We start from the raw sequence: 27372 nt of genomic DNA, 5'->3' as shown, positions 1-27372 counted from the left end.
ACGGCAGCAACGGGAGAGGGAAAGGAAAAGGAAAAGGAAAAGAAAAGAAAAAGAAAAAAAAAAAGATGTCCACAACCAGGGCCATCGACCCGGAGGACTCCAGTGACGCCTTCTTACCGCACCACCAAGAATCCCGCCCACGACCGGCTATGAACAACCGCAACGATGGCGACGACGACGACGACGATGAAGAAGACTACGACCTCCTCGACCCCTCATCCTCCACCACCCTCCTCAGCGCTTGGGACGTCGACGACGACGATAACGCCCACGAACCCGACTACTACACCCTCCTCAACCTGCGCCGGCAGCCGCCCCCGACCGACGCCCAGATCCGCTCCGCCTACCGCACGCTCACCCTCTCGTTCCACCCGGACAAGCAGCCGGCGCAACTGGCCGAGGCGGCCAAGCGGCACTTCGAGCGGATCCGCGAGGCCTACGAGACGCTGATCGACGCGCGGAAGCGCGTGGTGTACGATCTGCTGGGGGCGGAGGCGGTGCGGGAGGAGTTTGGCGAGGCGGAGCGCGTTGCTGCTGCTGCTGCTACCCCTGGAAGTGGGGGGAGGGCGGCGGAGTGGCGGGTGGGGTTGAAGGCGAAGAGTCCCGAGGAGTTTCGGCGGTGGTTTTTGGAGAGGATGAAGGCGAGGGAGCGGAGGGCGGTGAATTCCTTGGTGGAGGGGAAGGTATGGTTCTTCTTTTCCTTTCTTTTTATTATGGACATTTTGGGGGAGGGGGACTGGGTTGACTGGTTTCACTGACGTGTGTTGTGACTGTGGCTAGGGGACGTTTACACTCGGCGTGGACGCTTCGAATACCATCACCATTGACAGGGATGCCGGGGAGGTCTATCTTAATGTCCCGGATCCGAAATTGTCCAAGTTTGGCGTGGCGTTTGCCTTTAAGGCGCCGTTGCCGACATGGAGGAATGTTGCGGGTGAGGATGAGACGGAGGATGATTATGATGACAACGAGAAAGAGGACGGTGCGGCCCCGCGGAATGACCTGGGCTCGCTGGAGGATGGACCGGAGATGGTTATCAATGCCGGGATCTCGGGCAAGATTCGTCATTTGACGCAGAAGTTGCAGGTTCAGATCGAAGATCAGGAGCCGGAGGCTGTGGAGGTAATCTCTCCTGTTTCTGTTCGAGCGTTCAAGACGAGAGGGGTGACGAGAAGTACTCACTGATTGATGGTTTAGGTTCCTGTCCCCTTGGTCATCTCGACCAAAGAATTGCAACTGGGTGTGGGCGTATTTCGCGCCTTCGGAGACCTGTCCGGCTCCAAGGGCATCCTGGGCAAGCCTGCCCTGTCGTTCCTTCAGTACTCGGGCCTGTCGGTGAATGCTTCGGTGCTCCCAATCCCAGAGCTCGATGTCAACTGGGCGAAACCTTTCACCCTCGTCCGCGGGACGAGGCCTTTCCGGCTGGTGCTGAACACGGTGTTTCAACGGCCGGTTTGGGCTGCTCCGCCGATAATGGGCGTTCGGCTGTCGAAGCAGATTGGCGAGCAGAAACATGTGTTTGCCAGCTTGAACAGTGGAACGCTCGTCTGGCCCGTTTGGTTCCGCCAGCTCCTCAGTCCAAGTTACGAGATTCAAGATGACTTCAAGCACCTCCTCTCTATCCCAGGACAACTGAGCCAATTCCAATTATGTCTCTTGTCTCAGCCGACGACCAAGTACATGGCTAGTATTGACGATGATGAGGATGACGGCGAGTTGGACGAGGACGTCGAGTTTGAGGATGTCCGCTCTCAACACCGCAAAAACCACCGTGCTGCCGAAGCGTGGCAGGCAGGAGTCGCAGTCAGCCCGCAGATGGGTGGTCTGTCCTTCAACTACTCCCGCAACATCTTCTCTGGCAAGCCGTCCACCGATGCATCACTTTCCCAATGGAGCTCGGAGGGACATTATCGCCTACCTCAAGAGAATGAACCACGGTCCGTGAGGGTCGGCATCGAGAGCATGGTCGGTTTCGACCTGTCGCTTGAGTGGCATATCGAGGGAACCCGTCGGGTTGGTGACCTGGCCCGCATGGGGCTGGGCGTTGGTGTCCAATCGTCGAATGGCCTGGTTATGACCATTTCCTGGAGCAGACTGGGGCAGAAAATCAGACTGCCCATTACGGTGTGCTCCTTCGAAGCGGCCAACGCTGATGCCGCTGCTGTGGCGGTCCTGCTTCCCTGGGTCGCATACTGCGCGCTGGAATTCGGGTTTATCCGTCCGAGGGAGCGGAGGAAGCACCGTCGGGTGATCGCCCGACGACAGAAGCAGCTCAAGAAGCTGGTCCCCACGAAGAGGGAAGAGAGCCAGCAGGCGATCCAGCTGATGATGGACCAGGTGCAGCGGCGTCGTGACCGGGAGGCCGCGCACGATGGCTTGGTGATCACCCGGGCCGAATACGGCCACTACCCCAAGAAGAAGCGGAGCGATGGCAGCGAGAGGGAACCTGACGTGGCCGATGTCACTGTTCCGGTCATGGCGCTGGTCGACAACGGTCAGTTGGTGATCCCCAAGAACACGGCCAAGTTCCACATCCTCGGGTTCTACGACCCTGCACCTCTCCAGCCCAAGACCTTGAAGATCTGGTACACGTACCACGGCAAGGAACATTATGTGGAAGCGGGTGATAAGGAAGGCGTTGCCTGCCCCATGCGATCGCATATGCTGTAAGCGAGGCCATTAGGCCTTTTTGTTGTTTGTTGTGTTCATTTCATACTTTCTAACTCTGTAATGGAAACGTGACCCACCGACATCAGGTCATCCATGATGCGTATGGGTATGTTCCATGATGGCTGTCTGTGTATGATAGATCTGCGAAGTGATTCCCCTCTCATCGATAACTTTTTTCCTGGCGATGATCTAAGATTTTGATGTACTGTACTATAGAGCGTATAAGTGGAGATCCGGATAATGCTCTGTCTTGGGCATTTTAACTATTAATCCCTACTCAATTAGAGACATAGATAATCTTGACACTGAGCTACTGGCCGCAAAGATGTAGTTGAAGATAACAGATGACGTACTCAGCCCGCAACTTCAGGTGTCAAGGGGAGAGTGAAGTAAGTAGTTAAAGTAATACTGTATCGAGTAAAATCCAAGGTGGCCACCGCCCTGCGACCACGTGACCGTCGACGCAATTCCGCCGCCCGCCAAACTTCCCATCCCGACGAGCTCGAAACGCAGTCAACCTCTGAACCCCGTTTCCCCCCATCCATCCCCTCAGTCATCATCATCTCGAACCCCCTACCACGATGGCGTCCATAGCGGAGGGGCTTTTCAAGGCTCTTCCGAAGCCGAAATACACCGGCGAGGAGGAGGAGCTCCCACAACACGCGCAGCCCCGTGGCCCCCGGGTCGTCGGCCCCGGCCAACTCGATGAATCCCAGATTGTGCTCCGGGTGAGTTTCCACCACACCCTTCTGCTCGACCCGCCCTGCCTACCTACACTTTACTCCGCGGATATAATACTAATTGCTCTATTGGTTGTCTAGAGAACCGGACCTCCCCCCTATCAGAACCGCGCCGGATGGCGGCCGCGGGCCCCCGAGGACTTCGGCGACGGCGGCGCGTTCCCGGAGATCCTGGTGGCGCAGTACCCGCTGGACATGGGCCGCAAGGGGACGGCGTCGACGTCGAACGCGCTGGCGGTGCAGGTGGACGCGGAGGGGAAGGTGAAGTACGACGCGATCGCGCGGCGGGGCCACGGCGACCAGCGGATCGTGCACGCCTCGTTCAAGGACCTGATCCCGCTGCGGCAGCGGGTCGACATGGGCGAGGTGTCGCTGGACCGGCCGTCGGAGGAGGAGGTGGCGGCGCAGATGGAGAAGACCAAGACCGCGCTGGCCAGTCTGGTGGAAGGGGCAGTGTCGGCGCAGAAGCCCAAGAACGTGCGCGGGGGCCGCCGCGCCGAGCCCACCTTCGTGCGCTACACGCCCGCCAACAACCAAATGGGCGATACCTCGCGCAAGAACGACCGCATCATGAAGATCGTCGAGCGCCAGCAGGATCCCATGGAGCCGCCCAAGTTCAAGCACAAGAAGATTCCCCGGGGCCCGCCCTCGCCCCCGCCGCCGATCATGCACTCCCCGCCCCGCAAGTTGACCGCCGAGGATCAGGAGGCCTGGAAGATTCCCCCGCCCGTGTCGAATTGGAAGAATCCCAAGGGTTATACCGTGCCGTTGGATAAGCGCTTGGCCGCCGATGGTCGCGGGTTGCAGGATGTCACGATCAACGATAAGTTCGCCCAGTTCGCCGAGGCGCTGTTCACGGCCGACCGGCACGCGCGGGAGGAGGTGCGGCTGCGCGCCCAGATGCAGCAGAAGTTGGCGGAGAAGGAGAAGGCCCAGAAGGAGGAGCATCTGCGCGCGTTGGCGCAGAAGGCCCGCGACGAGAGAGCGGGCGGCGGCAGTCGTCGTCCGCGGGACTACTCGCGGTCGCCGTCCGCCCGCAGTGTCAGCCGCAGCCCGTCGCGGTATTCGGATCGGTCCGGCACGCCGAGTGGCGGGGAGGACGAGGACGAGCGGGCGGCCCGGCAGCGGGAGCAGATGCGGCGCGAGCGGCGGCAGGAGGCGGAGCGGCAGCTGCGGCAGTCGCGCATGGGCACGGAGCGGCGCATCCAGATGATGGCGCGCGAGCAGAACCGGGACATTTCGGAGAAGGTGGCGCTGGGCCTGGCCAAGCCGACGCAGTCGTCCGAGGCCATGTACGACTCGCGGCTGTTCAACCAGACGAGTGGCATGAGCTCCGGGTTCAACGAGGACAACCCCTACGACAAGCCGCTGTTCGCCGCGCAGGACGCCATCAACAGCATCTACCGGCCCCGTGCGCAGCTGGATGACGACGAGGAGGGGGAGGGCGCGGGCGAGGAGATGAGCAAGATCCAGAAGTCGAGCCGGTTCGAGGTTCTGGGCCGCGCTAAGGAGGGTTTCAAGGGTGCTGAATTGGCGGAGGTGAGTTTGCCCCCGTTGGTCGTAACCAAGCTCAAAGTGCTAATTGTCTCGACTAGGCTCGCGATGGTCCCGTGCAGTTCGAAAAGGACACGACGGACCCCTTCGGTATCGACAGCATGATCGCCGACGTCACGGGAGGCGCGGGATCATCGGGCCAGAAGCGCTACGGACTCGAGGAAGTCGATCGTTCCGAGCGTGGCTCGAAACGTGCCCGGGTGGATGACGATTAATGGTGCCGTGGGAATAAGATACCTTGTTTATTTGGTGGTGACTGTACCGTACCTTGTGGCTTTCGGAATTTGTGCTATGCATTGCGGGCGTTGAGCTGTTTTTGTTCCAGGTAGGAAGGATTTGCGTGCTAGGTAGGTATGCCAGTTCTGCGGGGGCTATTTTTTAAAGATTGAGACCAAAAGAATACATACATTACTGTACACTGCACCACCCTGGTGATTCCTCTCTGCCTAACGTACTCTGTCTGACTTTTCTCGTGGTTGGTTATCCCATGTATGGGTGGACTGGACACTGGAAGTAGGCTACGCCATGCATGCATTCATTCAATCGGAAACCTGCCCCTCCCCCCTTCCCTTTCCCCTCTTCACTCTTCACCCTAGGATCCGTGCTGCAGTCACGGACCAGGGTATTGCATATCATAGATAGCATCGAGAGTATCCCTGATACACCCATATCCATGCCCTCCCGACTCCGCTTATCCATTGATTGTACTGCTGCAATAGCTTGTTTCAACCGAGCCCGAGTTGACATGGGCCTTCCTCATTCATTCAGGTTCCTTCCCTCAACACCTTGAATCTAGACAGGCATCCGCCTACTATCCCATCCGTCGATCCAGTCGACAGGCCTCAAGCCCACCCACCTCATCGATACTTTTCTTTTCTTTCTGCCTTGGTATGATATGGTCTGGCGTAAACGCAATGCCCAATTCTGCTGTAGCAGACCGCCAGAAGCCAGAAAAAAGTCACCCGATCTCGATCATGGCGAGAAACAGGATTCTTGGATTCTTGGGTTTGCGTATTGCTATAGTTCGATGTGTTTCCGATTCGGGAGAGGTTATGAGGGTGCAGTGGGTTGGGGTTGTGGGGATACTGCCAGGGACTACTAGCTGGTAGCTGTACTGGTGGGTTCGTTTTCTTTATACTTGCGTGATTATTCGTGATTTTAAAGCTTTGTATGGCTTTGTATAAGGAAGGGTGGGTGTGGTTGGTTGCGTGTGGGTCGTGGTCAAGTGGTTTTTTGTGTCTTGTCATTTGGTTGGGTTCTTTGGTGGGTTACCCTGTCCATGTTGATATCGTAGGGTGAGTGTGAGTGTGTGTGTGGGGAGGGAGGGGGTTGTACTTGTACTTGTGACTTGTTTGGAGGGAGCTAGCTAGCTATGTGGTGTACTGTGGGTTGGGGTACTAGGGACTGGGTTTGTGGTGCACACGATCTCGAGGAAGGTATCATGGGATACTCTTGTGCTTTGAATGGTTCAGCGGTATGATGCTTGCTGGAGGCTATTTACTGGTTTTGTGTGGTGGTGGTGGTGGTGGTGGCGGTGGCGGTGATGATCTTGCTATTCTTATCTGTCAGTTACAAGGGACACACGCCGGTGTCTAGGTACGATACTCAGTACTCAGTACTCAGAGGTAGTCCGTGGCGAGAATCCCGCAATCATGCCGTATGTAGGTAGGTAGGTGGATGTATGTCGATGCCTAGTGCGGAGGCTAACTGCACGGTACTTCTTACCTTCCCCTCCCTTGTAGAGGGGTAGACGGAAACAGACAGACAGGACGTCCGTCGCAAAGTACTGTACCATTATCCCCCGGGATTTTATACTAACTGCCGACTTGGGATGTGTGCTCTGCGAACTGGAACTTGTAAGCTACAGACTGTGCTACAGCTACGCTACGCTACAGCTCCAGCTAGAGCTAAGCCACACACACACCACACCACCACACCACCACACCACCCTTACCACCCTTACCACCCTTACCACCCCCCCTCGTCTATCATCGTGGCTTGAGATCTGGTTGCTCTGGTTGGTGGGAACAAAGGCGTGGCGTGGAAGGATCGCATGAACTGCTGTGCTGCGGGCAGGTTGCCTTTTTGTTCCGGTCTCCCCAGCTTTGGCTTACTTCCTTATTTTGGTCTCGTATTCGGCTGGGCGGTGGATGTGATGCGGTGCGATGCGATGTGATGTGAGGATACGGGGTAACTAGCTGAGCTGAAGGAAGTGGGAGTGTGGCTTGTGGCCGGGTTATTTACTTCCTGCCTAGCTGAGCTAGTCAGTAAGGTGATGCATTAGTAACTACTGTACTGTAGTTTAGTAAATAACTACGGTACTGTATCTCTAACCTAGTAACCAAAGTCCGTCCAGCTACTGCAGTACTGTACACAAAATCTGCATGCATCCATGCGCACGAGGGGCCGATAGATATCAGGCCATTGTTCGGTGTTCTGCTCGGGTCGATCACTTGGTGATCATTGGGTCATTGGGTATCACTATCACTTACATAGTACAGTACAACTTACCGGATGGGCCGGTATATCTTACCTAGAGAAGGGAGGGGGGGGAAAGATAGTCTAGGGTTCGCTACTTATCTCCCTCAGGCTAGTACTATTCCATCTCCGTACCTAGTCGAGGAGGAAATGACTGGTGCTGGTGGGTGGGTGATGGAAGTTTCAGACGACCAACCACATCCGGAGGCAGATCCTGCTGTGCCGGCGGAGATCGTGGTCGTTGTCTCCTGCTCTGGTCATTGGGGGGGGAGTTTGGTTATTTGCCTTGATTTCTATCCGGGGTTTGCGAAAGGTAGAGTATTTAGACTCTGCGCTTCAAGCGCAGGGTTAAGGATGGATATCGGAAAGCGGAAAGCGGAGGCATACCGGGACCAGACTATTAAGGGCGTGGAGTGGAAGTCAGTTGGGTTTGAGGAAAATTGTCGGGTAAATTGAATCAAGGTTGGTCCGCTCGACTGTACTCTGTACTGACACTTGCATGGAGATGAAACGATGACGGCTATCTGGATATAACTTGCACTGTGTATACATAGAACAGATGGCCTGTCGCTCGGGTCCGGAATTGTAAAAACTACTGAGTTTGAGGATGTATGTACTGTAGTTTCTTGCATGGCATGTGCAAGTGTTGTAAGCGGGAGCGGAAGGCAAACGCGATGATGTTTGGGACTGCGTTCAACTTGCGATGCGATGCAGTGGTCGGGTCAAGCATTTCACAATTGAATGCTCTCTGATTGGATCTCCGACTGGCTGGCGTATATCGCTCAGAGGCAAGTCAATGTCAAAAGTCCAACAGCTACGCTACTGCTCCACAATCCGCTCAACAGTCCAGATACTAATTGCCCGCTTGGCTCCTCGTTTCTCGAGACTAACACGCCAGTGTGTGCCACAATTCCTTCAATTTGCTCCCTCAGCGGTCCTTTCTGTAATCCCTACAGTGCCACCCCCTCACTTCTAGCTGCAATCCACAAGCCGACAAATTACCTGAGGCTTGAAGGCGACGATGAAAAAAAAAATCTCAGCGCCCTAATCTACTGTCCTGGCAATCGCCACTCCTCCACATTTCCACTGCAGGATGGCCCTGTGTGACTGGATCGATGGCTGATTTGCGCGACTGTGGTGCCTGACTAGTAAGCCAGCAGCTTCTTTCTTTTTTCCCTCCCACACGTTCATCACACAAGAACATCCTTGCCCCTGGAAAGTGCGGGGGAGCCGAGAAGGTAAGAAGGTGGTGCTGTCTAAGGTTTGCGCAGGATGGGAGGGAGAGAGGGTGATTGCGCCGTGAGAAGCGGGTTGGCGTTGGCGGCCAAACCAGAGGCGTCCGCTTATCGATCCGTGCGCGCGCGCGCTGATTGATGAGCATCAAACCAGAGCAAAAAGAGAGCAGCAAACTTAACCCGCTAAGAACCAGCGATCATCCACCCAAGCAGTTGAGCACGGGGCAACACTTCGGTCGGGACCAGCGCCTAGCGCGGGGGCGCCATCCAAAGGGATTTGCTGGTTCTACTGATAAGCAGTCTGGGTCCCGGTGGAGCCTGGCAGCTGGAGACCAGAGATAAAGGCCGGAAAAGGGCGTTGGAATGACTCGATTCGAAGTATTAGGTAAAAAGGTTTGTGGTTGTCGAGGTTGTGTGAGCGCAAGAAAAAAAAAAGAAGAAGGATAAGAGAACCAGAGTTCGTCTGCACTCGTTCTCAGATCTCTTTTTCGATTCGTTCTTGGCTTGGGAAGGAATCGCACGAGGTACAGTACCCTGATACAGTACAGGACTGGTAGAAGAAACGCGAGTGTGTGTCTGTGTGTCTCTTGTCGGTTTTCTGTCTTGTTCTGCAGCCAGTCATCATCAGCAGTGAACTTAATTTTTCTTCCTTTTCTTTTTTTCTCTTTTTCTTTTTCTTTCTTGTTGTCTCAACCAGTCACTGACGGACACTCAAATATTGTGGGCAAGAATCTGGATTACTACTTCATACTCTGGTCACAACCAGCCGAATATCCGCTGTGGAACTGTCGCTGAAACGGTCAGGTCGCAGTGTCACATTTTCAAAGCCGGACAGGAACTGGTCCAGACTCCACCCATCCATCCATTACATTGAGTCAGTTGAGTCAGTGTCGTAGTAGAAGAGAGAAGAGAGAAAAGTGAGTGAGTGAGTAAGTGAGTGTGGTTGGAGGGAACAGACGAATTGCATCGCATCACCAGCCACGAGGTGGTGGTGGTGGTGGTGGTCGAGTCACCTGCTTTCCACTTCTCAACTAAGCTCTTCTCCTCTTCTGCCTCCTGCAACAACTGAACTGAACTGAACTATTAACTCAAATCCTCTTTTGGTGCTTCCCCTCATCTGCCTCTTCTTCGACTTCTGCCTCTTTTCTTCACCCTCAATTAACCTTCAATCTCCTCGATCCTCTCACAAGACCACAATCACCCCCCCCTCCCCTCCACCCAATCGACGGTGACGCAAATTCCTCCTACATGCCGTAATCTCCTCAATTGCCTTCTGCATCGATGATCTACTAAATCCCGTCTTCCGTGCTACACCTGAATTGATATCATCTGCTCAAACAATGGCGTAACCAGGGGTGGGAGAACAATGAGCAATCGAGGCTACGAACTATTCAGGTCTTTCAAGCACAGAAAGAAAAAGCGAACAAAGGATCCTGACTCAACCTTCCGTCTGGCGTCATAATCCCCCAGATTAAAGTGATCGCCCGGGCGATTGATCTGCCTTGCCTGCACTACACTACACTGCACTACACTGCACTGCACTGTACAGCCGCAGCCTGGTGGCTCCATACATACTTTATTACTGGGCTGTCTACCTTTTTATTACTGAAATCTCATCGATCCTTTCACTCCTCCTATCACTTTCCTATCCACTACTGATCAATATTGATCTATACTGTGAGTTTCCACACTACCTGTTTGCGCTTCTTACCTCTAACTGGTATTAGATCGTGCCGACACTACCTTGACCTGAATTAACTGTCTACTTTGCCGGGTCATCGGCTGTCACTACAGTGAATTAACGCCTTTTGCGGCCCTTCTCTGCCCACAGATTCTAGCAAGATGGAGCAATCACTGTCTCTAATCTCTGCCCAGGTCCAGTTCATGGTGAGCCTTGACTTATCCTCTACACCAACTGAACACCCTGCTTGCCATGTCCCTTTCCATCCAGACAACACATCATGGCATCTACTCCGCTCAAGCTCGTCTCACTAACCACCATCGTGGAAATACAGGAAGATCGACTGGCCCTGGTGCATATTCCACTGGATCTCTACCCGTTCTTCCTCAACCCGATCCTGCAGGTGCTCTTTCATGAGGTGTCTCCGATCGCTGAGGCTCGAACGGAAGGTCAGGATTTCGGCCGTGCCGACATGCTCAAACATACGCAGCCCGCATTCTTGAACCTCTCTATCACCCCGGTGGAATGCTCAATCATGTGTCCAAGACAGCTTGCCAATCAGTACTTCGCGCCGTTGGTCGATAAGTTCCTTCGCAGCAATTCGTCCAGCCAGAGTCGCCTATCGATCAGCCACGATGATTTCATTGCCATGCAGGTGTACGGCGAGGGTCTGGAAGCTGGCCAGCGGGTCCTGGAACTCACCCGGCCACTGGCTATGGCTGGAATGTACGTACCAATCGGTTCGAGATTTTGGGCAGCCCACTGACTGGAATGATGTAGCTCCATCTTCTTCATCTCGACCTACTTCTCGGATTACATCATTGTCCCTCTGCGCAGCAAGACTCAAGTGATCGAAACGCTGGAGAAGCGTGGCTTCCAGTTTGAACTATCAACGGAGGCGTTCATCAACAACAATCAGGCCCAGTACGGTAGCTGCTTCAGTCCTGTTTCCTCTCGTTCGGCAAGTAGTCTGAGTTCCCCTCCGGCTACGCCTCCTCCTTCATCTTTGGACGAGCTACAAGTGCGCACCTTCTCGTCACTACGCAAGAACCACATTATTCCATCCGTCGATCGCTCGCTCCGTCTAGTGCATTGCGCGGCCCACCATCAATTCAGCAGCAACACCAGCTCCATTGAGATTCTCCGGGAGGCACTCACCACTACATTGATTGTCGATAAACCACGGTTTCTGTCACTTACCTTGACCGCTGCTGATCCCGCGGCATCTCTTCTTCTAGAGAAACGGCTTCTTCCGCGGTTCTCCCATGGAAACTCCACAACTGCGGACGAAGATGACGAGTCTAGTCTTCTACTCGGGTCGAAGGAGGAGATATTAGTTCCCATCATGCTGGATCTGCGCAAACTGCCCCTTGAGGCGACAGGTATCGTTTGTGGCGTTGCCAGTCGACTGGCCGATGCTACTCATGCCCGCGACGATGAGGACACCGATGTATCCACCTTCTTGTCTCGTTCCTACAATGGTTCGGGCACCTCTCTGGACAGCGCCTTCAAACCTTTCCTCTCCTCCAGCTGGGGATCCGGTGGACCAGTGCGACCTCTTGGCGTCGACGCCAGCGTTGCAACCCATCGCTTGCAACCCGACATGGACCTGTCGATGGATGCCGTGGAGATTAGCTTCCTCAGCACCGCCCGCGCGGGCACCATTCTGGTTGGTGAGCATGAGTTGCACCGTGCCGTGGATGCCTTGGAAGCGGAAAGTCACGAGCCCGAAGCCGCCATTGAGGCTCTCGAGATTTAGCTTTTGCCGTTCGCTGCCTTACACGAAAGGGCTCACACATCCCTCCACCCCCTAAAATTCTGTTGCTGTGTTTTTACTACAAAGTTTTTTTTTGCTTTGCGACCAGATACCAAATTGTTGCATTGACCTCGCCGTTTCTTGCATTGTGTGTTCCTGGCGCTATTTGCATACTCCCATATCATTTTTTTTTCTCCCCTTTCTTCTTCTTTCACAAAATTACTCCACGCCAGGCAAAGCGAAATTGGGTGTTTGGGAAACGTTGTTTACACTGCATGACCTCTCCAGAAAAGTTGTTTGATTGTTTCTTGTGCTTGAAAACAAATCTTCCAGGATTATTGCATTTACATCGGCCATCTGAATTTAGTTTACTATCATTGTGGGACATTTTCGTGGGATCTTGTTGGGCTGGTAGTGGATTCGGATTGTCCATAAGCTTTTTTTTTTTTTTTTGTTGTGACAGTACTTGACGGTGATATAGCAGACTAAGCAAGCATGTGGCTAGTCGGTGGCATCGCTGAGGTGATTCGATCCATGTTGATACCGCGATCCGTGCATGCATAGGAAGGATTGACTGGCCGTTAGATCACGGAGTAGCCGATAACTGTGGTGGAATACCATTTGTTTCATATTGAACTGAATATCGGTCCGGAACCTTTCCTTCTCTTGCCGGGGTGTACTCAATAGGTGACTGGTATCTAGGCAACAAACACACTGCCATGCCCGCGGGACAATGTCCGTTGCCACTACCAGTGTATTGTATATCCCAAGTGTACTGTACAATCAAGTCTCAGGGGCAAGAAGAGGCAACGCAAGAAGCCCGCTCGCCTCCGGAGACCTTGCCTTCTTGCCTGTCTGCCCCCTCGTCACCTCCCTCCCTCCCTCCCTCCCTCCCTCCCTCCATCGTAACTACGGAGCAAACCTGCTTCACCATTCTATGTCCGTTCCATTTCCGAAGTGTTCACAGTAAAGTATAACATCCCGTACTGTACTCCATCCTCGACCGTAAGCTACTCCATCCTTTCCTGTAGGCTCCGAACCCTTGATGGTTTACCCAGACAGAAAGTACAGTGCAGTAGGTTTTCGCCAGCTCAGTTGCCTGGCCCACTGGTCCTCCGTAACTTCATCCCACACCGATAAGTCAAAATGCAAACGCACCGCCCCTGCATACTCCTCTCGCGAGGCTGTCCCACTTTCTTCCTCCGAATCCGGCGCCCCCTATTCCTTCCCCAGATGGATCATGGAGGTATTGGACCGATCATATAGGATATGATATCCAACCGCCTGGCAGGACTGGGCCCGGACCCGGACCCGGACCCGGGCCAGGGAACTGGGTTAAGCTAAAGGGTGAGTAAGTAAGTAGGGTAAGTCGAGATGTGATATCACAATACCCTCATACTGTATGTACAGTCGTTATTACACAGTGGATAACTTATGGTGCGGTATACTGTACTGTACACTCCCGTGCACTCCCGTGCACTGAATTAGATATTGATTCTAGATTCGGGATCAATGGTGGGTGGGGGCGATTACGATTATTGAGGACCATAATTTCTAGACTCTGTAGATAGGTAGTGTAGTGTAGTGTAGTGGATTATAAGATACCTAATCTAATATAAACTCTACTGTACAGGACGGTGCTGTGCTGTGGTAATCTCCGTAGTGTAGAGTAAGCTATAGTGACTAGTGTAGTGTGAGCTATAGTAGTGTAGTGTAAGTTATAGGAGGAAATATGCTCAGTCCGTGCCAACCCGGCCCTAATCACCGGAAGCCTAGGTCTGCTGGGTCTGAGCCCGCGGGATCGGTAGGTTCACGGTTCCATCCACTGGATGATGCGGCGTCGCTTCTAATGCTTTCTATATAAGAGCAACGATTAAGGGCCGTTTTCCTTTCCAGCAGGTCGATCGGCAGAGGCGTGGGACGGCGGAGAATGGCCTCCAGGGGGTGGCCGATTGGACGGCGGTTGGAGGGGCGAAATGTAGAGGTGATGGTGGTTTAAATCGGATATCTTCGGTGAAGTTTGTGCTGCTGGATGTTGGGGTTTCTTGGTTCTAGAATTGTGGTAAGTTGTACCTAGGGTACTAGGTGGTGAGGTGCAGTGACTGTGACCAAGTACCCAACTGGGCAACAGCCCTCCTCCCTCCCCCTCCCCCCTCGGCCTCGAGCGGATAAGTAAGGCCACCCGGCGGCGAGCTGCGGGTTGCTGTGATTCGAGAAGGTGATATAGTAGGTAAACAAGTATGTTGCGTGATTGAGGTGTGATTCTTTTCGAGTATGGTCCCAGAGCTTTCAGCCGAAGCAGCAGGTGGCTGTGTGATTTTGTCCTCTCGTCACGTCACGTCACTGTCGGCTGTCCGCGGCATTGAATCAGGCTAGGCAAGGGTATATGAGGCTGACACCTTAGTGTCGTTCTCAATCTCGATAAGACCCTCGAAGAAAAAAAAAAAAAAAAACAACGCACACGTGGGCGTCTGATGGCGTTGAGCCAAATCCCAAGGCACGGTAGCCAGTCGGTTCTCGTGGTTAGAGTGAAATACGAGCAAGGGTAAGCAGCCAAGCTGTCAAAGCGCAGAAGCAGTTGGAGATGGACTGGAAAGATTGATTGGTCCCGATGGCTGGGTTTCATGCCATGACCTCCTCAGCTCAGCTCAAATCTCACCCACCGCCGTTTTGATTTTCCCGGGGCTAGCGATAGACTTTGACGGTGCCTGTGATAACGATTAGTGAGGAAGAATCCCACAGAATTCGGGGGTGTTTCTCGAAAAGCACGAGATAGAGGGCATAGAATAGCCGACAGAAAAGTTTCTTGGACAAAAGAGAAGATAGAGAGGGAAAGGCAACATACCATCCGAGCACCCCCCGGCCCAACAACCCCCCTTCTCGTTCCACGCCACGGCACTAACAGCCTTCACCCCCTGACCAGCAGGAACAGCCGCAAGAACCTCTCCGCTGAGCACATCCCAAGCGAACACGGCTGCCTGACCCCCCGCAGCGCTATTACCGCTCACCGTCTCCGCTTCCCCACCGCTCAGAACAACCGCATCCGCCCTGGCGAAGACGGATCGAATCCGCAGCTCGCGATTCCGGTAAACAAGGGACCCCGGCTGCCCCAGCATGAAACTGCTCCTCTCCTCTCCTTCTCTTCTAGCATTCTCCTTCTCGCCCCCGCCACCGAACGCCTGCAGGAGTTTCCCGTCACTGCGATCGAGCATGCGGATCCGCCCGTCCAGCGTCGACGCCAGCACGGCGTGCCCGTCCGCCGAGCAGCGCACGCTCGTGACCGGATGCGCCAGGACATCGACCGTGGTCCGGCCCATGCGGATATCGTAGACGCGCAGCCGGCCGTCGTAGCTGCCGCTGGCGATGGAGTACGTGGACATGTGCACGTGCAGCGAGGACACGGTATCCCGCGCTTCCGGCAGCGTCTGGATCGGCTTGTGCGAGTTGGACTTGCAATCCCACAGGTTGATCGTCGTGTCCGCGCTACCTATGGTGGGCTGTCTTAGTTGATCGCGACTCCTAAAAGATAAAATAAAAAACATACCAGACACCACGACCGAATCGCCGTCGCCAGCGAACTGAACCGCTTCCACTCGCGCATTGTGTCCACTCCAGCGTCGGATGGTCCCTCCTTGCTCGACATCCCACAAGAACACTTGTCTGTCTCCGCCAACGCTTGCGAACCGCGCATTATCGGCGGCGACGGCAACGTCGAGCACCGAGTAACCGTGCGCTTCGTATCGCTGGATTGGAGAGGTCGTTTCGATCACGGTGCCATTGCTGCTAGTAGGGATGGCCCGCGAGAGGTGCACAGCACGATCGCTCGAGCCGGTGAGCACGTAGGTTCCGGGATAACTAGAAAATGTCACCGCGTTGACGGGTCCTGTATACGTCAGAGGCGGTTCGAAGCTGTCGCGATGCAGGACAAGCCTCACCATTGTGCGTCTTGAGTGTGTGGACTAACTGCGTAGGAAACCGTTTGCTCGACATTGGAGAAACGAGATTGAAGAATTACCAGACGACTTTCAACCTAGTCTAACTGCTCAAGAGATCGCGCTATGTGCGGGGATGCAGGGAAAAGAAACCGGGCGGCATAAAGATTGGGGAAAGATGGAGCTGCGGCTCACCGCCGGCGGACGACGGCCTTACTCCGCATTTCCGGCCGCTGCAACATTCTATTTGGGTCCACCATTCAGTCCACCAAAAACTCCCACGCACTAATTAAATCTGTATTGACATGCTACGAAGTACAAGTGGGTTATTATCGAAGATGTAGTCAAACCATCGCTAGTTACCAGAAGGAAAATCAGAAGAACGAACAAACCGGTCCGTGTTGGGCGTCACGGCTCGAGACGTGTAGTCCCCCTGAGCACAAAAAAATCCGAAAATCAACATGAAAAGAAGAGAGTTGAAGGGGTAGTCAGATGTAAAGATATTAGTCGCGTAGAGGTCACAGTTCGTCTGCTTTTCCTTCCGCCCGATTCACAGTCGAAGCCAGTCCTGAAGTATCTCAACGACGTCCGTGGCTCCGAGTGGAAGAGCCCTGCAGTGACTCGATCTCCTGCTCGAGAGATTTGATACTGCGATCGGTCAGCATAACGAGACTCCGAATGTGAGGTGTGCAAGACATACGCAGCGTGTGTAGCCTCCAAGTCCTTGTTGAGACGGTCTCTCTCCGAAATAAGCTTCTGCTCCCACTGGCGGAATCGCTGTTCCTCAACCTTGACCTGCTCGGTGAAACGCTTGCGCAGATTCTCTTCCTCTTCCTTGAACTTGGGGTTGTCGAGCTTTCTGGGGCGAGCCTCGCCGAACTTGCGAGTTTCCATCTGTTGCGCACGGTACGCTTCGTAGTGTTGTTCTTCGGTAGTGTGAATAAGGTCCAGCATGTGAGTGCGGATTAGGATCGAGCGCAGCTTCTTGAAGTCGCAGTGATCCTCGTTCTCAACTTCGGCAACACCCCAAGCGTATTGGCGACCCTTGACAACGCGGTTGTCGCTGGTCTTGACGTCCTTCTCCGATCCGATAACTGCGAAGGGCATGGCGGCCATGAGGCTGCGCGCATGGGTAGCGGCGTGCTCGTCGTCTTCCTCGATCGGGGGAGTGTAGATCTTGATACCTTGGGCCTCGATGACGGCACGGATCTATAAAAGTCACAAACGTCAATGCTTGTCCTTAGTAGACTCCATGCGGGTTGCTCACTCTCTGCTTGTAACGGGCCAAGTCGGTAGGGCTCAGGGTATCGGCCTTGGCGATGACGGGGATGAGGTTGACACGGGAGCTGAGGCGCTTCATGACCTCAATGTCCAAAGGCTTCAGGGTGTGTCCAGTAGGGCGGATGAAGTACAAGCAAGCGTGCACACGCATATCAATCTTATCGGAGCGGCGGGGCTGCTGCTCTTGCAGCATGTAGGATTCATGCTGGTCGTCGAGGAATTCAATGATTGGTTGCCAGGAGTCGCGGTTGTTGACATAGTCTCCGAAGCCGGGGGTATCAATAACAGTCAGGCGAACTACAGCGAGCACCGGAGCATTAGCCATTGTCTGGGAGTGCCAGGAATATCCGCTATCAACCTTTGAAGAACTTCTCCTCAAGCTCCGCCTTGGTGATCTCAATCTCAACAGTTCGGTCGACCTGCTTCTGATGACGGCGCTTGTGATCGGCGTAGTTCTTGATAGTTGTGGAGAACAAAGTGTTGATGAAGGTGGTCTTTCCCAAGCCAGATTCTCCAGCAACCTATATTCATCTAATGAGCTTGGTCCTGCTATGGGATTCCGGGTTCATGGTTAACCAACCATAATCGTGAAAGCAGCACCACGCTTAGCAACGATCTTGTGTCTGGACATCTTCGTTAGTACCGGTCGTGGCTGGCATTGTTTCGCATGGCATACCGCTGGTTGGGAAGCTATTCATATCGTATTGTCAGTTTCATGTTATTTTCAGATCAAGAGACAATGTTTGCTTATCGTAATACATACGTTGGCAATGCCAATGGGGGAGGCGGTTTCGGTAGAAGACATGATGGTAAGGGGTTGAGCTGGAACTTATTGAAGCGGTACCAGACGAAGTAAATAGAGGATGGCGGGAGAAGGACAGCGCTGGCCTAGGACGAATGGGGCGATGGGGCCAACGGGGTAGAAGAGAGAGAAGAATTAAACGAGAGGACAGACGACGAGACGCGGAGTAGAAATAGGATGAGACAACGACCGTCGGGGGGGAGAAGAGTTAGAGGAAGAAAGAGAGAGCGAGGGAGTCTTTGGGGATGGAATGGGATGATAGATCGGGAAGTCGTGCCTTCTTCGACTGGTTGCTGCCCCTGAATCCGCCCCCCGAGCAAACAGAATGCAAACAAGCGAGCGTGACTGCAGTAATTGAGGGGGAAGAAGGGGAACGGTAAACGCCTCAGGCTGTTAAATACCTTATTGGGTCTAGCCAGTCAGACTAAGGCCCCGGATGGCGCTAGCACTATTGAAGACTAATGCGCTCGGGGTCGGAGGAACCGTCGATCCGTTCCTTATCGTCCGTTTTGGGCAGGCCGATTTTTTTGAAGATCGACCGATGAATTGAAGACTAGAGGAAGGCTTGCTGCGGTGCGAACGGATCCGGTCGGCGACAATGAAGACGGATTTTAAGGTCGGTTTATTGCTCTTGCGATTGCTATTTCTGCGAAGACAAAAAGCAGCAAAGATAGGTGGAGCATTGGAACTGACAGCTATATCTAGTTTTCCAACCTACTGGGGACGGTTTATCGCAAAGGTAATCTGCTCTTCACACCCGATGGCAACTCTCTGCTCTCTCCGGTGGGAAACCAGGTCTCGGTCTTCGACTTAGTACAGTATGTGCTTCCGCGCTTTGAGAACGTCGGCATTTAATACTAATACTATCTTCCTTGTGAAGCAACACTTCTTATACACTTCCCTTCGCGCATCGCACCAACATCGATCATCTGGCGCTCTCCCCGAATGGAAAACTTCTCTTGACTATTGACGAGAATGGCCGCGCCATCCTGACCAACTTCTTGCGCCGAATTGTCATCCACCACTTCTCTTTCAAAGGCCGTGTCTCCGCCCTTAAGTTCGCCCCATCCGGTCGCTTTTTCGCTGTGGGTGTAGGAAGACGGCTGCAGTTCTGGAACACCCCGACTACGCCTGGTACCGACAACAATGGAGAGATTGAGTTTGCACCTTTTGTCCTACACCGCGATCTCGCCGGGCATTTTGATGTGGTCCAACATCTCGAGTGGTCGAGCGACTCCCGCTTCCTGATCACAGCCTCCAAGGATTTGACCGCGCGGATATGGAGCTTGGATCCGGAAGAGGGCTTTGAGCCCACAACGCTGGCTGGCCATCGTCAGGGAGTGAAAGCCGCTTATTTCTCCGCCGACCAAGAATCTGTAAGTTTGGAAATTATCTCGCTCTTGAATGTGCGCTAAGCATGGGTAGATTTACACCATCAGTTCCGACGGTGCCGTCTTCCGATGGGAATATGTTACAAAGAAGGATCCGGAGACTATGGAAGATATTGCGGATGCCCGATGGAGGATCGTCAAGAAGGATTTCTTCATGCAGAATGACGCTAAAGTCAACTGCGCTGCTTTCCATGCGCCCACGAATCTTCTGGTTGTTGGGTTCTCTAACGGGTTGTTCGGGCTTTATGACATGCCGGAGTTCAATCAAATTCACCAATTGAGGTATGCATATGCGCCTAGACTCTATCGGACAAGACTAACGTCAGTGCAGTGTTTCTCAAAGCAACATCGACTGCGTGACAATCAACAAATCGGGCGAGTGGTTGGCATTTGGCTCCTCCAAGCATGGACAACTATTGGTGTGGGAATGGCAATCCGAATCGTACATCTTGAAGCAACAAGGCCACCTCGACTCTATGAACACTCTGACATATTCTCCCGACGGCCAAAGAGTTGTGACTGCAGCAGATGACGGAAAGATCAAGGTCTGGGATGTCAAATCTGGTTTCTGCATTGTGACCTTCACGGAACACACAAGCGGAGTCACGGCATGCGAGTTCTCCAAGAAGGGAAATGTTCTTTTTACAGCGTCATTGGACGGCTCTGTCAGAGCCTGGGATCTTATCCGCTACCGAAACTTCCGGACATTCACTGCTCCGACTCGGTTGTCTTTCTCCTCACTCGCAGTTGACCCAAGTGGTGAGGTTGTTTGCGCTGGCTCTCCGGACTCATTCGACATTCATGTCTGGTCCGTGCAAACGGGACAACTGCTCGACCAACTTGCCGGCCACGAGGGTCCTGTTTCGGCCCTCTCATTTGCAGCTGACGGTAACCACTTGGTGAGTGGTAGTTGGGATCACACTGTCCGCATCTGGAGCATTTTCGGCCGGACGCAGACGAGTGAGCCCTTGCAACTACAGGCTGATGTGTTGGATGTCGCTTTCAGACCCGATGGCAAGCAGGTTGCTGCGTCGAGTTTGGATGGCCAGTTGACATTCTGGTCTGTCAATGATGCTGTACAGATTGGCGGTGTTGATGGCCGTCGTGATGTCTCAGGAGGACGGAAGACCAGTGACCGACAGACTGCCGCAAACGCTGCAGGAACTAAGTCCTTCCGCTGCATCAAGTACAGCGCGGACGGTAGTTGTATTCTGGCCGCCGGAAGCAGCAAGTACATCTGTCTGTATGATGTCGCAACAGGCTCGATGGTGAAGAAATATACTGTGTCGGTCAACACCTCGCTCGAGGGCACTCAGGAAATCCTCAATAGCCGCAATATGACGGAGGCTGGCCCTCGCGAACTTATCGATGAGGCAGGTGAGGCTTCAGATGTTGAGGACCGCATCGATCGCAGCCTCCCTGGTGCGAAGCGTGGTGACCCCGGATCTCGGAAAGTCAGACCGGAGGTCCGAGTCACAGGAGTCGACTTTTCACCGGCTGGCCGTTCGTTCTGTGCAGCCTCCACGGAAGGTCTCCTTATCTATAGTTTGGATAGCGATGTGGTGTTCGATCCTTATGATCTTGATATCTCGATCACCCCGTCTAGCATTTTGGAGACCCTTCAGGCCGCCAAGCAGGCCGCAACAACCGGCCAAACGGATGATGACAACACATTCCTCAAGGCGTTCATCATGGCATTCCGTCTAAATGAGAAGAAGCTCATTCGGGCAGTTCATGAAGCCATCCCTCCAGGCGATATTCCCCATGTTGTGCGTGCTGTGCCAACAGTCTATCTCCCTCGCCTCCTTCGCTTTGTCGCCCATGCTGCCGAAGAAACTCCGCATTTAGAGTTCAACTTGCTGTGGATTGAGTCTCTTTTCAGTGCCCATGGCCGCTATTTCAAGGAGAATGCGGGCACATTCGCCCCAGAGCTTCGTGCCGTGCAACGTGTCATCGATGAGATTCATAACAGCCTGAAGAGACTCACCGACAAGAACATCTATGATCTCAACTTCCTCCTGGCGAAACCGGTGCTTGCAGGCAAGAAGCAACCCAGTCTTGTTCTCGCTGCCCTTAATGGTGATGCTGAGGCTACCAATGGCGAGGACGAGGCCATGGAAGAAGCAGCGGAGGAGGCTGATGGGGAATGGATGGGCCTTGAATGATTGCATGTCACTGTTTTTGTACCTTGATACTCCTGTCGTTCTTGTTCCCCTCCGGTCATCTGTTTGGCTTCGCATGTGCTCCTGGCGTTGAATCTGTGGTATATTTGGAAAGAGAAAGAGGACAGCAAAAAGTTCAGGAGTCTTGATGCTGTGTTTATAGGATATGTAGTACATATACACCGAATAATAAACTTTCAGAATTATTTTGGGACGTTTGCAGTGAATGTATCCGGTGTGCTTCAGATGAGCATTTAGTTGCTCTTTGCATTTCTTTCTTCCTCCACCATTTCACTTCCTGGTACTCTTCCATCCACCACAGGCCGTACATCATCCACCATGTCTTTTCTGCGTGACCTTTACGTCTATCTCTACCTGGCTGCGTTGAAGACCTTCCCTGTCTTACCAACCACGCTCATTGTCTGCTTCTTCTTCCATCGCTTTGCCATCGCTCCTTTGTATGATGAACTCGCAAGACTGCCCACAGTCCGATACAGATGGTTTCTCCCCGACACTATCAACCGAATCGTGTTCTACTTTTACGGACGCGATCAAATCGCTCAAGGTTACAGAAAGGTACTCCATGTTGCCGTCATCATATACTCAACAATCCACACTGACATATTTTGGATTTTTTCCAGTACAAGGATCGTGCATTCCGGCTCCTTACCACGGACGGTGACTTGGTTGTTTTGCCGCTCGAGTATCTATGGGAGATCGAACAGTTGCCCATAACCACGCTGAGCGCTGCCAGAGCACGGCATAAGGTGAGCTGAACCATACGAGAGATTGTGATGGTTTGACTGCTGATCATATCCCTCTGTCTTCAGAATCTCCTCAGCGAGTACACTGACGTAGTCAGAGGGAGTACAAATGTATCTCGTGCAGTCGCCGAGATGAGCCAGCAGAATCTTCGTACGTCTACTCGATTTTCTATATCGACACCGGAGGTTGACCGGCAATCTTACTTGCATAACAGAGCACATTACTATGCAATTCAACGATGAATTTCACAAGGCGCTCTACGTCGAAGTCCCAAGATGTCGGCGTACGTATGCCCGAGCCTCCCATCCAACTTCACCTTACTCACCTCCATCACAAACACCTCTACCTCACTCACCTCCATCACAGCCTTAACCTAACACACCAGCCCAGACAAATGGACGCCCATCAACCTCTACAAACTAGTCCTCAAGCTCATCAGCCGCGCCACCGCCCGCTTCACCGTCGGCGAAGAGCTCTACCTGAACGAGCTCTGGCTCGAAATAGTCCCCAGCTACACCAGCGACATCCTGACAACCATCATCCTCCTGCGTTCCGTGCCCCAGGTCCTACGACCCCTCGTCGCACGCCTTCTCCCCAGCCTACGCCGGGCCCGCGCAAGAGCCCGCTGGGCCCAGACCGAGCTGCTCATGCCCACAATCCAGTCGCGCCAACACAAGGAAGTCCACGACGGCGCATACCGAAAGCCCCAGGACCTCATGCAGAGGATGCTGGACACAGCGACGACCAACTTCGACCGGGAGCCCGCCAACATCGCCAAAGCGCTGATGTCGACCATCACACTCTCGATCGTCCACCCGATCACCAACCTGGTCACGCACGCCGTCTACGACGCTCTCACCCAGGGCCAGAGCCAGACAATCGGTCCACTGCGCACAGAGACCGAAGAAATCCTATCGCTCATCGAGCACGACGACGAATTCGGCCTGATCACCCGTCCCTACCAGAGCCTCATGGACAGTTTCCTGCGCGAGGTCCTGCGATGGAATCCGCTGAGCGAACGTAAGTCCGCACCCCTACAAACTCCCTGACCTAAACCCACACCTCACCCCCATACCCCCCAAACCACCCAACTAACTAACCCCCCCCTACCCCTCTTGGAAACAGTAAACCCCCGCTACACCCTTCTAAAACCCCACACCTTCACCACCACGACCACCAAAACCCGACACCCCCTCCCCTTAACCCTCCCCGCCACCACCCAAATAACCTTCCCAGCGGGCCCGCTCTCCCGAGACGCCACCATAATCCCGCACGCGGAGCGCTTCGACGCCTTCCGGTGGACCCGGGACCCGTTAGAGGTCCTCCCGCTCTTACGGCCCGACACGATCGACCCGCGCCTCCGCAAGGCCGTCGCCTTCGACACCGGCTTGGCGGACACCAGCCCGGTCAATTTGCACTTCGGCTGGGGAGGAGGAGAGGGAGGTCGCGGAGCGGTGTGTCCCGGTCGACACCTCGCGGCGCGCCTGGCGGCCGTGGCACTGGGCCGGCTGCTGGTGCAGTACGATCTGCGGCTGTTTCCGGGGGAGAAGAGACGTAGGCTTGGGAATTTGGGGGCGGGGGAGTTGGTGTTTCCTAATCCCGGGGTGAGGGTGTTGGTTAGGGAGAGGGGGAGGGGAAATTGAGGGGGTTGTGTTGTGAGGCGGTGTTTGGGGGGTGCTAGAGACAATCGTGGGTTTTATTGAGGAGTGTTGGAAGGAGGGGGCGAGTGGGGTTGGGGATATGGAGGGCTTGATGCACGTTGTCATCGTAGTGATTTGTGGTGGAGTGGGTGTGTTGAGGTGAAGGGAGATTGTATCATCGAATTAAGAGGGGTGGGTGGGATGTGGTCAGGGCTGACGTTCGGCTGGGCATGGGCAAGTCGATGTCTACGTTGTTCATGCTTGGAAGCATGTTGTACTCTACTCGAGAATATTTGCAAGAAGGCGCCACAACAACGCATTTTACTATTTCAGCAAGATTTACACCTGACAGATAGGACTACGTATTCAAACACACCACATTCGGGGAATGCGAAGCTATGTATCATTGGGAGATCCAACTTCTGGCCGCAAAACATAGTATCTGTACCAAGAATACATGTCCCAGATATACAAGTGGGATATCCCTATCGCTTACAAGACTCCTTTGCCTTCCCCACAAAAATTTACAAGCCACCCACCGGCTCTAATTCCCCTCAACAACAGTCGCGGCTCCTCGCCCACGACCACGACCCCGGAATCCATTACCACCTCGATCTCCACCACTACCACCACGGCCACCTCCACGGCCACGGCCACGCTGATTCAGTGTTTGCGGCGGCGGAACCTGGGAGTAGTTCTTGGGCCGGAAGTTCGGGTTGATCTTCATGACTCCGGCTTCGGGGTCACTGTTGTCGACCGTATGATATCCGCCACGGGTGCGGCCCGCTCCTCCGCGACCGGCACCGCCACGGCCTCCCCCTCGGCCCCGACCACCGCGAATTGCGCCATCGGCGGTCTGGTTGCCGTTGGACTGAGGGCGGAAAGGCAGGGTCGTCTGAGCGCCCACGCCGTTAGATGCGCCCCGGCCGCCTCGGCCACGACCAGCCAATCCCGTCAGTGCGCCACGGTACGAGTTGCCCAGCGGCGCGGGGGCGGCAGCTTCTCTCAGCTGGCCCTGTCCGGCGGGACCAGTAGGGGCACCGTAGGCACCAACAGTCAACGGAGTCGATTGGGTCTGTTGTTGTTGTGCGTCGCCTGCACGAGTCGTGGCGAGGAGCTGTCGGTAGGAGACATTAAGGACGGATGATGCGAGCACGGTCTGGCCGCGGAAAGGGGAGCAGCGGTCACCCAGCGTCGTGCCGCTCATGAACGAGACGTCGAAGACAACATCCAGCAAGACGGCCCGGGAGGTCCGGGTGAGGCCCACAACAGTTCCTCGAGTAGCGATAGGCACCTTGCCCGAATCCTGTGCATAGACTACCCGATCGCCAAGCTTGAATGTTTGATTTTGGAGTCGCTGCTCGACGTCGGATGGCCGCAGAAGGGCGCTTCGAGGGACGCCGCGGATCTTCTTGGGCTGCATCTGCGGTTGGCTCCGGACAAGCTGATCAGCATCCTGCTCGATCAACTTGACAACATCGGAATCCAGCTGTTCAGCCTCCAGGGGAACGCGCTCGAAATTTTTGGCTTCGATCGATTTGAGCCAGTCCCGGATCTCTTGCATCTTGAGCAAAGCGACCTCTTCGGGATAGAAATCGGTGGGCGTGTACCGATCATTTTGAGGATTCCTTTGGATCCCTGCGATGAACTCGGGAAATTTGGTCATATACTGTACCAGCAAGTCGACAGTTTTCTGGCTGAACTCCCATCCCGAATCGCCACGGCGCGAATAACCAAGTACCTTCTGCTTGCGCGCCTCAAATTTGAGGTTCAGACCCAGGTTGACTCGCTGGCCCTCAATATCGACGGAGAACGAAGATGTGATCTTAGCCAAAACGAGGGGGTTCAAGCGCAGGCTGCGAGCGATGGCATAAGAAGGCATGTAAGGGCAGAGTCGCTCGGCATTCTTGGCACGATCGCGTCCGAACTCGGGCTCCCGACCTTTGACCGCGGCGATCATGCCGCTGACTTTGCCGTCTTCGTGTCCAGTGACATGCACCGGACGTCCGTAGTTGAATTCTCCTAGGAAGAATGCCCGAGAACCCTCAGGAAATTCCTTCTCAATGGGCAGAGCGTCTCTCTCGATGAACCGTTCGTCGGGGTTGATCACATCGTCCACAATTAACTGCAAGGCGTAGTCGGTTTCCTGTCCACTGATCTCGCCGAACTCTTTAACCGTAGCACCTTGATCGGTCTTGATCAGGCCCTTCAGTAGCTGCACGTGTACCATGGACTCAACCGGGCCAATGATAGTACCAAGTCTCTTGCTATACGTTCCTTCAATTTTGTCGGCCTTCTTCTTCCATTGCTCGATCTGAGCCGGGGTGTGAGGAATAGCGACCACGTGCTGCTCCCCATCTGGGAGAAGATAATCAAAAAGCTCATCCGACACACGAATGACAAGCGCTTCTTGCAGGAACGGATAACCAACATGAACCCGCTTTCCGAGCTTCTGTTTGGCTAGCTCCGCGCTCGACCTGCTTCCAGGATCAAGCACAGTGATAACCATGCTCTCATTGCGGCTTTCCTGCTGGAACACACAGACTCCATGGAATCCCAGCTGACCCACATGGGGCAGGGTCTTTAGACTAGGGAAACCAGCCAAAGCTGACGCTCCAAGGTGTGCTCCCTCCATCAGGCCGATGTACGGCTCAAGTCCGTCCATGGTAGGCAAGTCAAAAACGTTTTCGATACAGTGACAGTTAGGGATGTCAGGGAAAATGCCAGGAAGAGACGAGGGGTAAGTGAACTGCACGTCCGGCGAGTAGGTGAACTTCAAACTGGCACCAAAGCCGTTTCTTGCTTTTTCTTCTGGGGTCAGTAGGTGTTCCTTCGTGGCCAAAGCAGCCAACAGGCGCTTTTCGTCGATGAATGGGATCTTCACAACTGCCTCCCACTCCATCTTCTTTCCATTCATGTCCAATTCAAAGTCGCGGGGATAAAAATCAATAATCGGCGAGTCAGGTGAAGTCATCAACTCATGATACGCAGTAGGAACGGTCTTCTTGCTTCGATCAGGCAAGACTCCCATCAGCTGCTCATAAGGCCTGAATGGCTTGCCAAGTCGGAAGTTCGTGTCGGCCTTCAAACCCTTCTTCACATCTGCACCAAGTTAGCGGTAAATAATCAAGTAGGCACATGTCATACTTACCAGAAATCATCGGGGCATAGTGATATTTGAAGAACCAAGGCCAAGACGCAATGCCTCTGTAATAGTAGTACAGAACCCATTGGAGACCTTGGACGTAGTTCTCAGTCAACTCCTTCATCTCCTCGTGACTATCC

The 27372-nt window shown here is 54.0% G+C and overlaps 9 protein-coding genes across 9 annotated transcripts; 4 read left to right on the top strand and 5 right to left on the bottom strand.

Moving 5' to 3' along the window:
* Positions 1-149: 149 nt before the first annotated feature.
* BO86DRAFT_315672 (J domain-containing protein) lies at positions 150-2670 on the top strand (the record flags this gene model as incomplete). Its single annotated transcript, XM_025668102.1, has 3 exons — positions 150-683; positions 781-1122; positions 1198-2670. The coding sequence occupies 3 exons, from the start codon at positions 150-152 to the stop codon at positions 2668-2670; spliced, it is 2349 nt and encodes a 782-aa protein (XP_025526476.1).
* A 581-nt stretch (positions 2671-3251) lies between these two features.
* Positions 3252-5179, top strand: BO86DRAFT_315836 (SKIP/SNW domain-containing protein; the record flags this gene model as incomplete). The annotated part of the gene is made up of 3 exons (XM_025668107.1): positions 3252-3398; positions 3492-4949; positions 5006-5179. 3 exons carry the CDS (start codon positions 3252-3254, stop codon positions 5177-5179), a joined length of 1779 nt encoding a protein of 592 aa, XP_025526475.1.
* A 3508-nt stretch (positions 5180-8687) lies between these two features.
* Positions 8688-9798, bottom strand: BO86DRAFT_124245 (uncharacterized protein). The gene is made up of 3 exons (XM_025666046.1): positions 9429-9798; positions 8858-9285; positions 8688-8808 (listed from the first exon to the last, which is right to left on the bottom strand). Exons 1-2 carry the CDS (start codon positions 9537-9539, stop codon positions 8875-8877), a joined length of 522 nt encoding a protein of 173 aa, XP_025526474.1. The 5' UTR covers positions 9540-9798; the 3' UTR covers positions 8688-8808; positions 8858-8874.
* A 610-nt stretch (positions 9799-10408) lies between these two features.
* Positions 10409-12221, top strand: BO86DRAFT_123985 (ACT domain-containing protein). Its single transcript, XM_025666043.1, has 3 exons — positions 10409-10564; positions 10693-11084; positions 11139-12221. Exons 1-3 carry the CDS (start codon positions 10520-10522, stop codon positions 12115-12117), a joined length of 1416 nt encoding a protein of 471 aa, XP_025526473.1. The 5' UTR covers positions 10409-10519; the 3' UTR covers positions 12118-12221.
* Positions 12222-12766, bottom strand: BO86DRAFT_123912 (uncharacterized protein). The gene has a single exon (XM_025666042.1). The coding sequence runs from the start codon at positions 12674-12676 to the stop codon at positions 12326-12328; it is 351 nt and encodes a 116-aa protein (XP_025526472.1). The 5' UTR covers positions 12677-12766; the 3' UTR covers positions 12222-12325.
* Positions 12767-14799: 2033 nt separating this feature from the next.
* Positions 14800-16104, bottom strand: BO86DRAFT_419889 (WD40 repeat domain-containing protein; the record flags this gene model as incomplete). Its single annotated transcript, XM_025675162.1, has 4 exons — positions 14800-14822; positions 14960-15601; positions 15659-15997; positions 16050-16104. The coding sequence occupies 4 exons, from the start codon at positions 16102-16104 to the stop codon at positions 14800-14802; spliced, it is 1059 nt and encodes a 352-aa protein (XP_025526471.1).
* A 234-nt stretch (positions 16105-16338) lies between these two features.
* aspC (septin CDC12) lies at positions 16339-18234 on the bottom strand. The gene is made up of 7 exons (XM_025666041.1): positions 18091-18234; positions 18004-18017; positions 17908-17950; positions 17686-17848; positions 17314-17624; positions 16747-17255; positions 16339-16694 (listed from the first exon to the last, which is right to left on the bottom strand). Exons 1-7 carry the CDS (start codon positions 18130-18132, stop codon positions 16625-16627), a joined length of 1152 nt encoding a protein of 383 aa, XP_025526470.1. The 5' UTR covers positions 18133-18234; the 3' UTR covers positions 16339-16624.
* A 448-nt stretch (positions 18235-18682) lies between these two features.
* Positions 18683-21870, top strand: BO86DRAFT_364507 (snoRNA-binding rRNA-processing protein PWP2). The gene is made up of 5 exons (XM_025670011.1): positions 18683-18745; positions 18835-18947; positions 19010-19505; positions 19555-19802; positions 19852-21870. The coding sequence occupies exons 1-5, from the start codon at positions 18728-18730 to the stop codon at positions 21683-21685; spliced, it is 2709 nt and encodes a 902-aa protein (XP_025526469.1). The 5' UTR covers positions 18683-18727; the 3' UTR covers positions 21686-21870.
* Positions 21871-23854: 1984 nt separating this feature from the next.
* Positions 23855-26596, bottom strand: BO86DRAFT_419886 (chromatin-binding exonuclease XRN1; the record flags this gene model as incomplete). The annotated part of the gene is made up of 2 exons (XM_025675161.1): positions 23855-24040; positions 25142-26596. 2 exons carry the CDS (start codon positions 26594-26596, stop codon positions 23855-23857), a joined length of 1641 nt encoding a protein of 546 aa, XP_025526468.1.
* Positions 26597-27372: the final 776 nt, after the last annotated feature.

The sequence above is a fragment of the Aspergillus japonicus genome (assembly GCF_003184785.1).
Source record: "Aspergillus japonicus CBS 114.51 unplaced genomic scaffold BO86scaffold_33, whole genome shotgun sequence".
NCBI lineage: Eukaryota > Fungi > Ascomycota > Eurotiomycetes > Eurotiales > Aspergillaceae > Aspergillus > Aspergillus japonicus.
Note: the sequence above shows the minus strand (reverse complement) of the source record. Positions and strands in the feature narration are given on the sequence as shown.

Bases quoted from the DNA above. Each gene is read 5' to 3' on its own strand.
- BO86DRAFT_124245 (XM_025666046.1), bottom strand. From the start codon at position 9,539: ATGGATGGGTGGAGTCTGGACCAGTTCCTGTCCGGCTTTGAAAATGTG. The intron at 9,286-9,428 runs GTATGAAGTAGT...GACTGGCTGCAG, and splicing joins TTCGGCTGGTTGTGACCAGA to AACAAGACAGAAAACCGACA.
- BO86DRAFT_123985 (XM_025666043.1), top strand. From the start codon at position 10,520: ATGGAGCAATCACTGTCTCTAATCTCTGCCCAGGTCCAGTTCATG. The intron at 10,565-10,692 runs GTGAGCCTTGAC...GTGGAAATACAG, and splicing joins CTGCCCAGGTCCAGTTCATG to GAAGATCGACTGGCCCTGGT. The intron at 11,085-11,138 runs GTACGTACCAAT...GGAATGATGTAG, and splicing joins CCACTGGCTATGGCTGGAAT to CTCCATCTTCTTCATCTCGA.
- BO86DRAFT_123912 (XM_025666042.1), bottom strand. From the start codon at position 12,676: ATGCATGCACGGATCGCGGTATCAACATGGATCGAATCACCTCAGCGA.
- aspC (XM_025666041.1), bottom strand. From the start codon at position 18,132: ATGTCTTCTACCGAAACCGCCTCCCCCATTGGCATTGCCAAC. The intron at 17,625-17,685 runs GTTGATAGCGGA...TGCTCGCTGTAG, and splicing joins TGAGGAGAAGTTCTTCAAAG to TTCGCCTGACTGTTATTGAT. The intron at 16,695-16,746 runs GTATGTCTTGCA...GACCGATCGCAG, and splicing joins TTGGAGGCTACACACGCTGC to TATCAAATCTCTCGAGCAGG.
- BO86DRAFT_364507 (XM_025670011.1), top strand. The intron at 18,948-19,009 runs GTATGTGCTTCC...TTCCTTGTGAAG, and splicing joins TCGGTCTTCGACTTAGTACA to CAACACTTCTTATACACTTC. The intron at 19,506-19,554 runs GTAAGTTTGGAA...AAGCATGGGTAG, and splicing joins TCTCCGCCGACCAAGAATCT to ATTTACACCATCAGTTCCGA.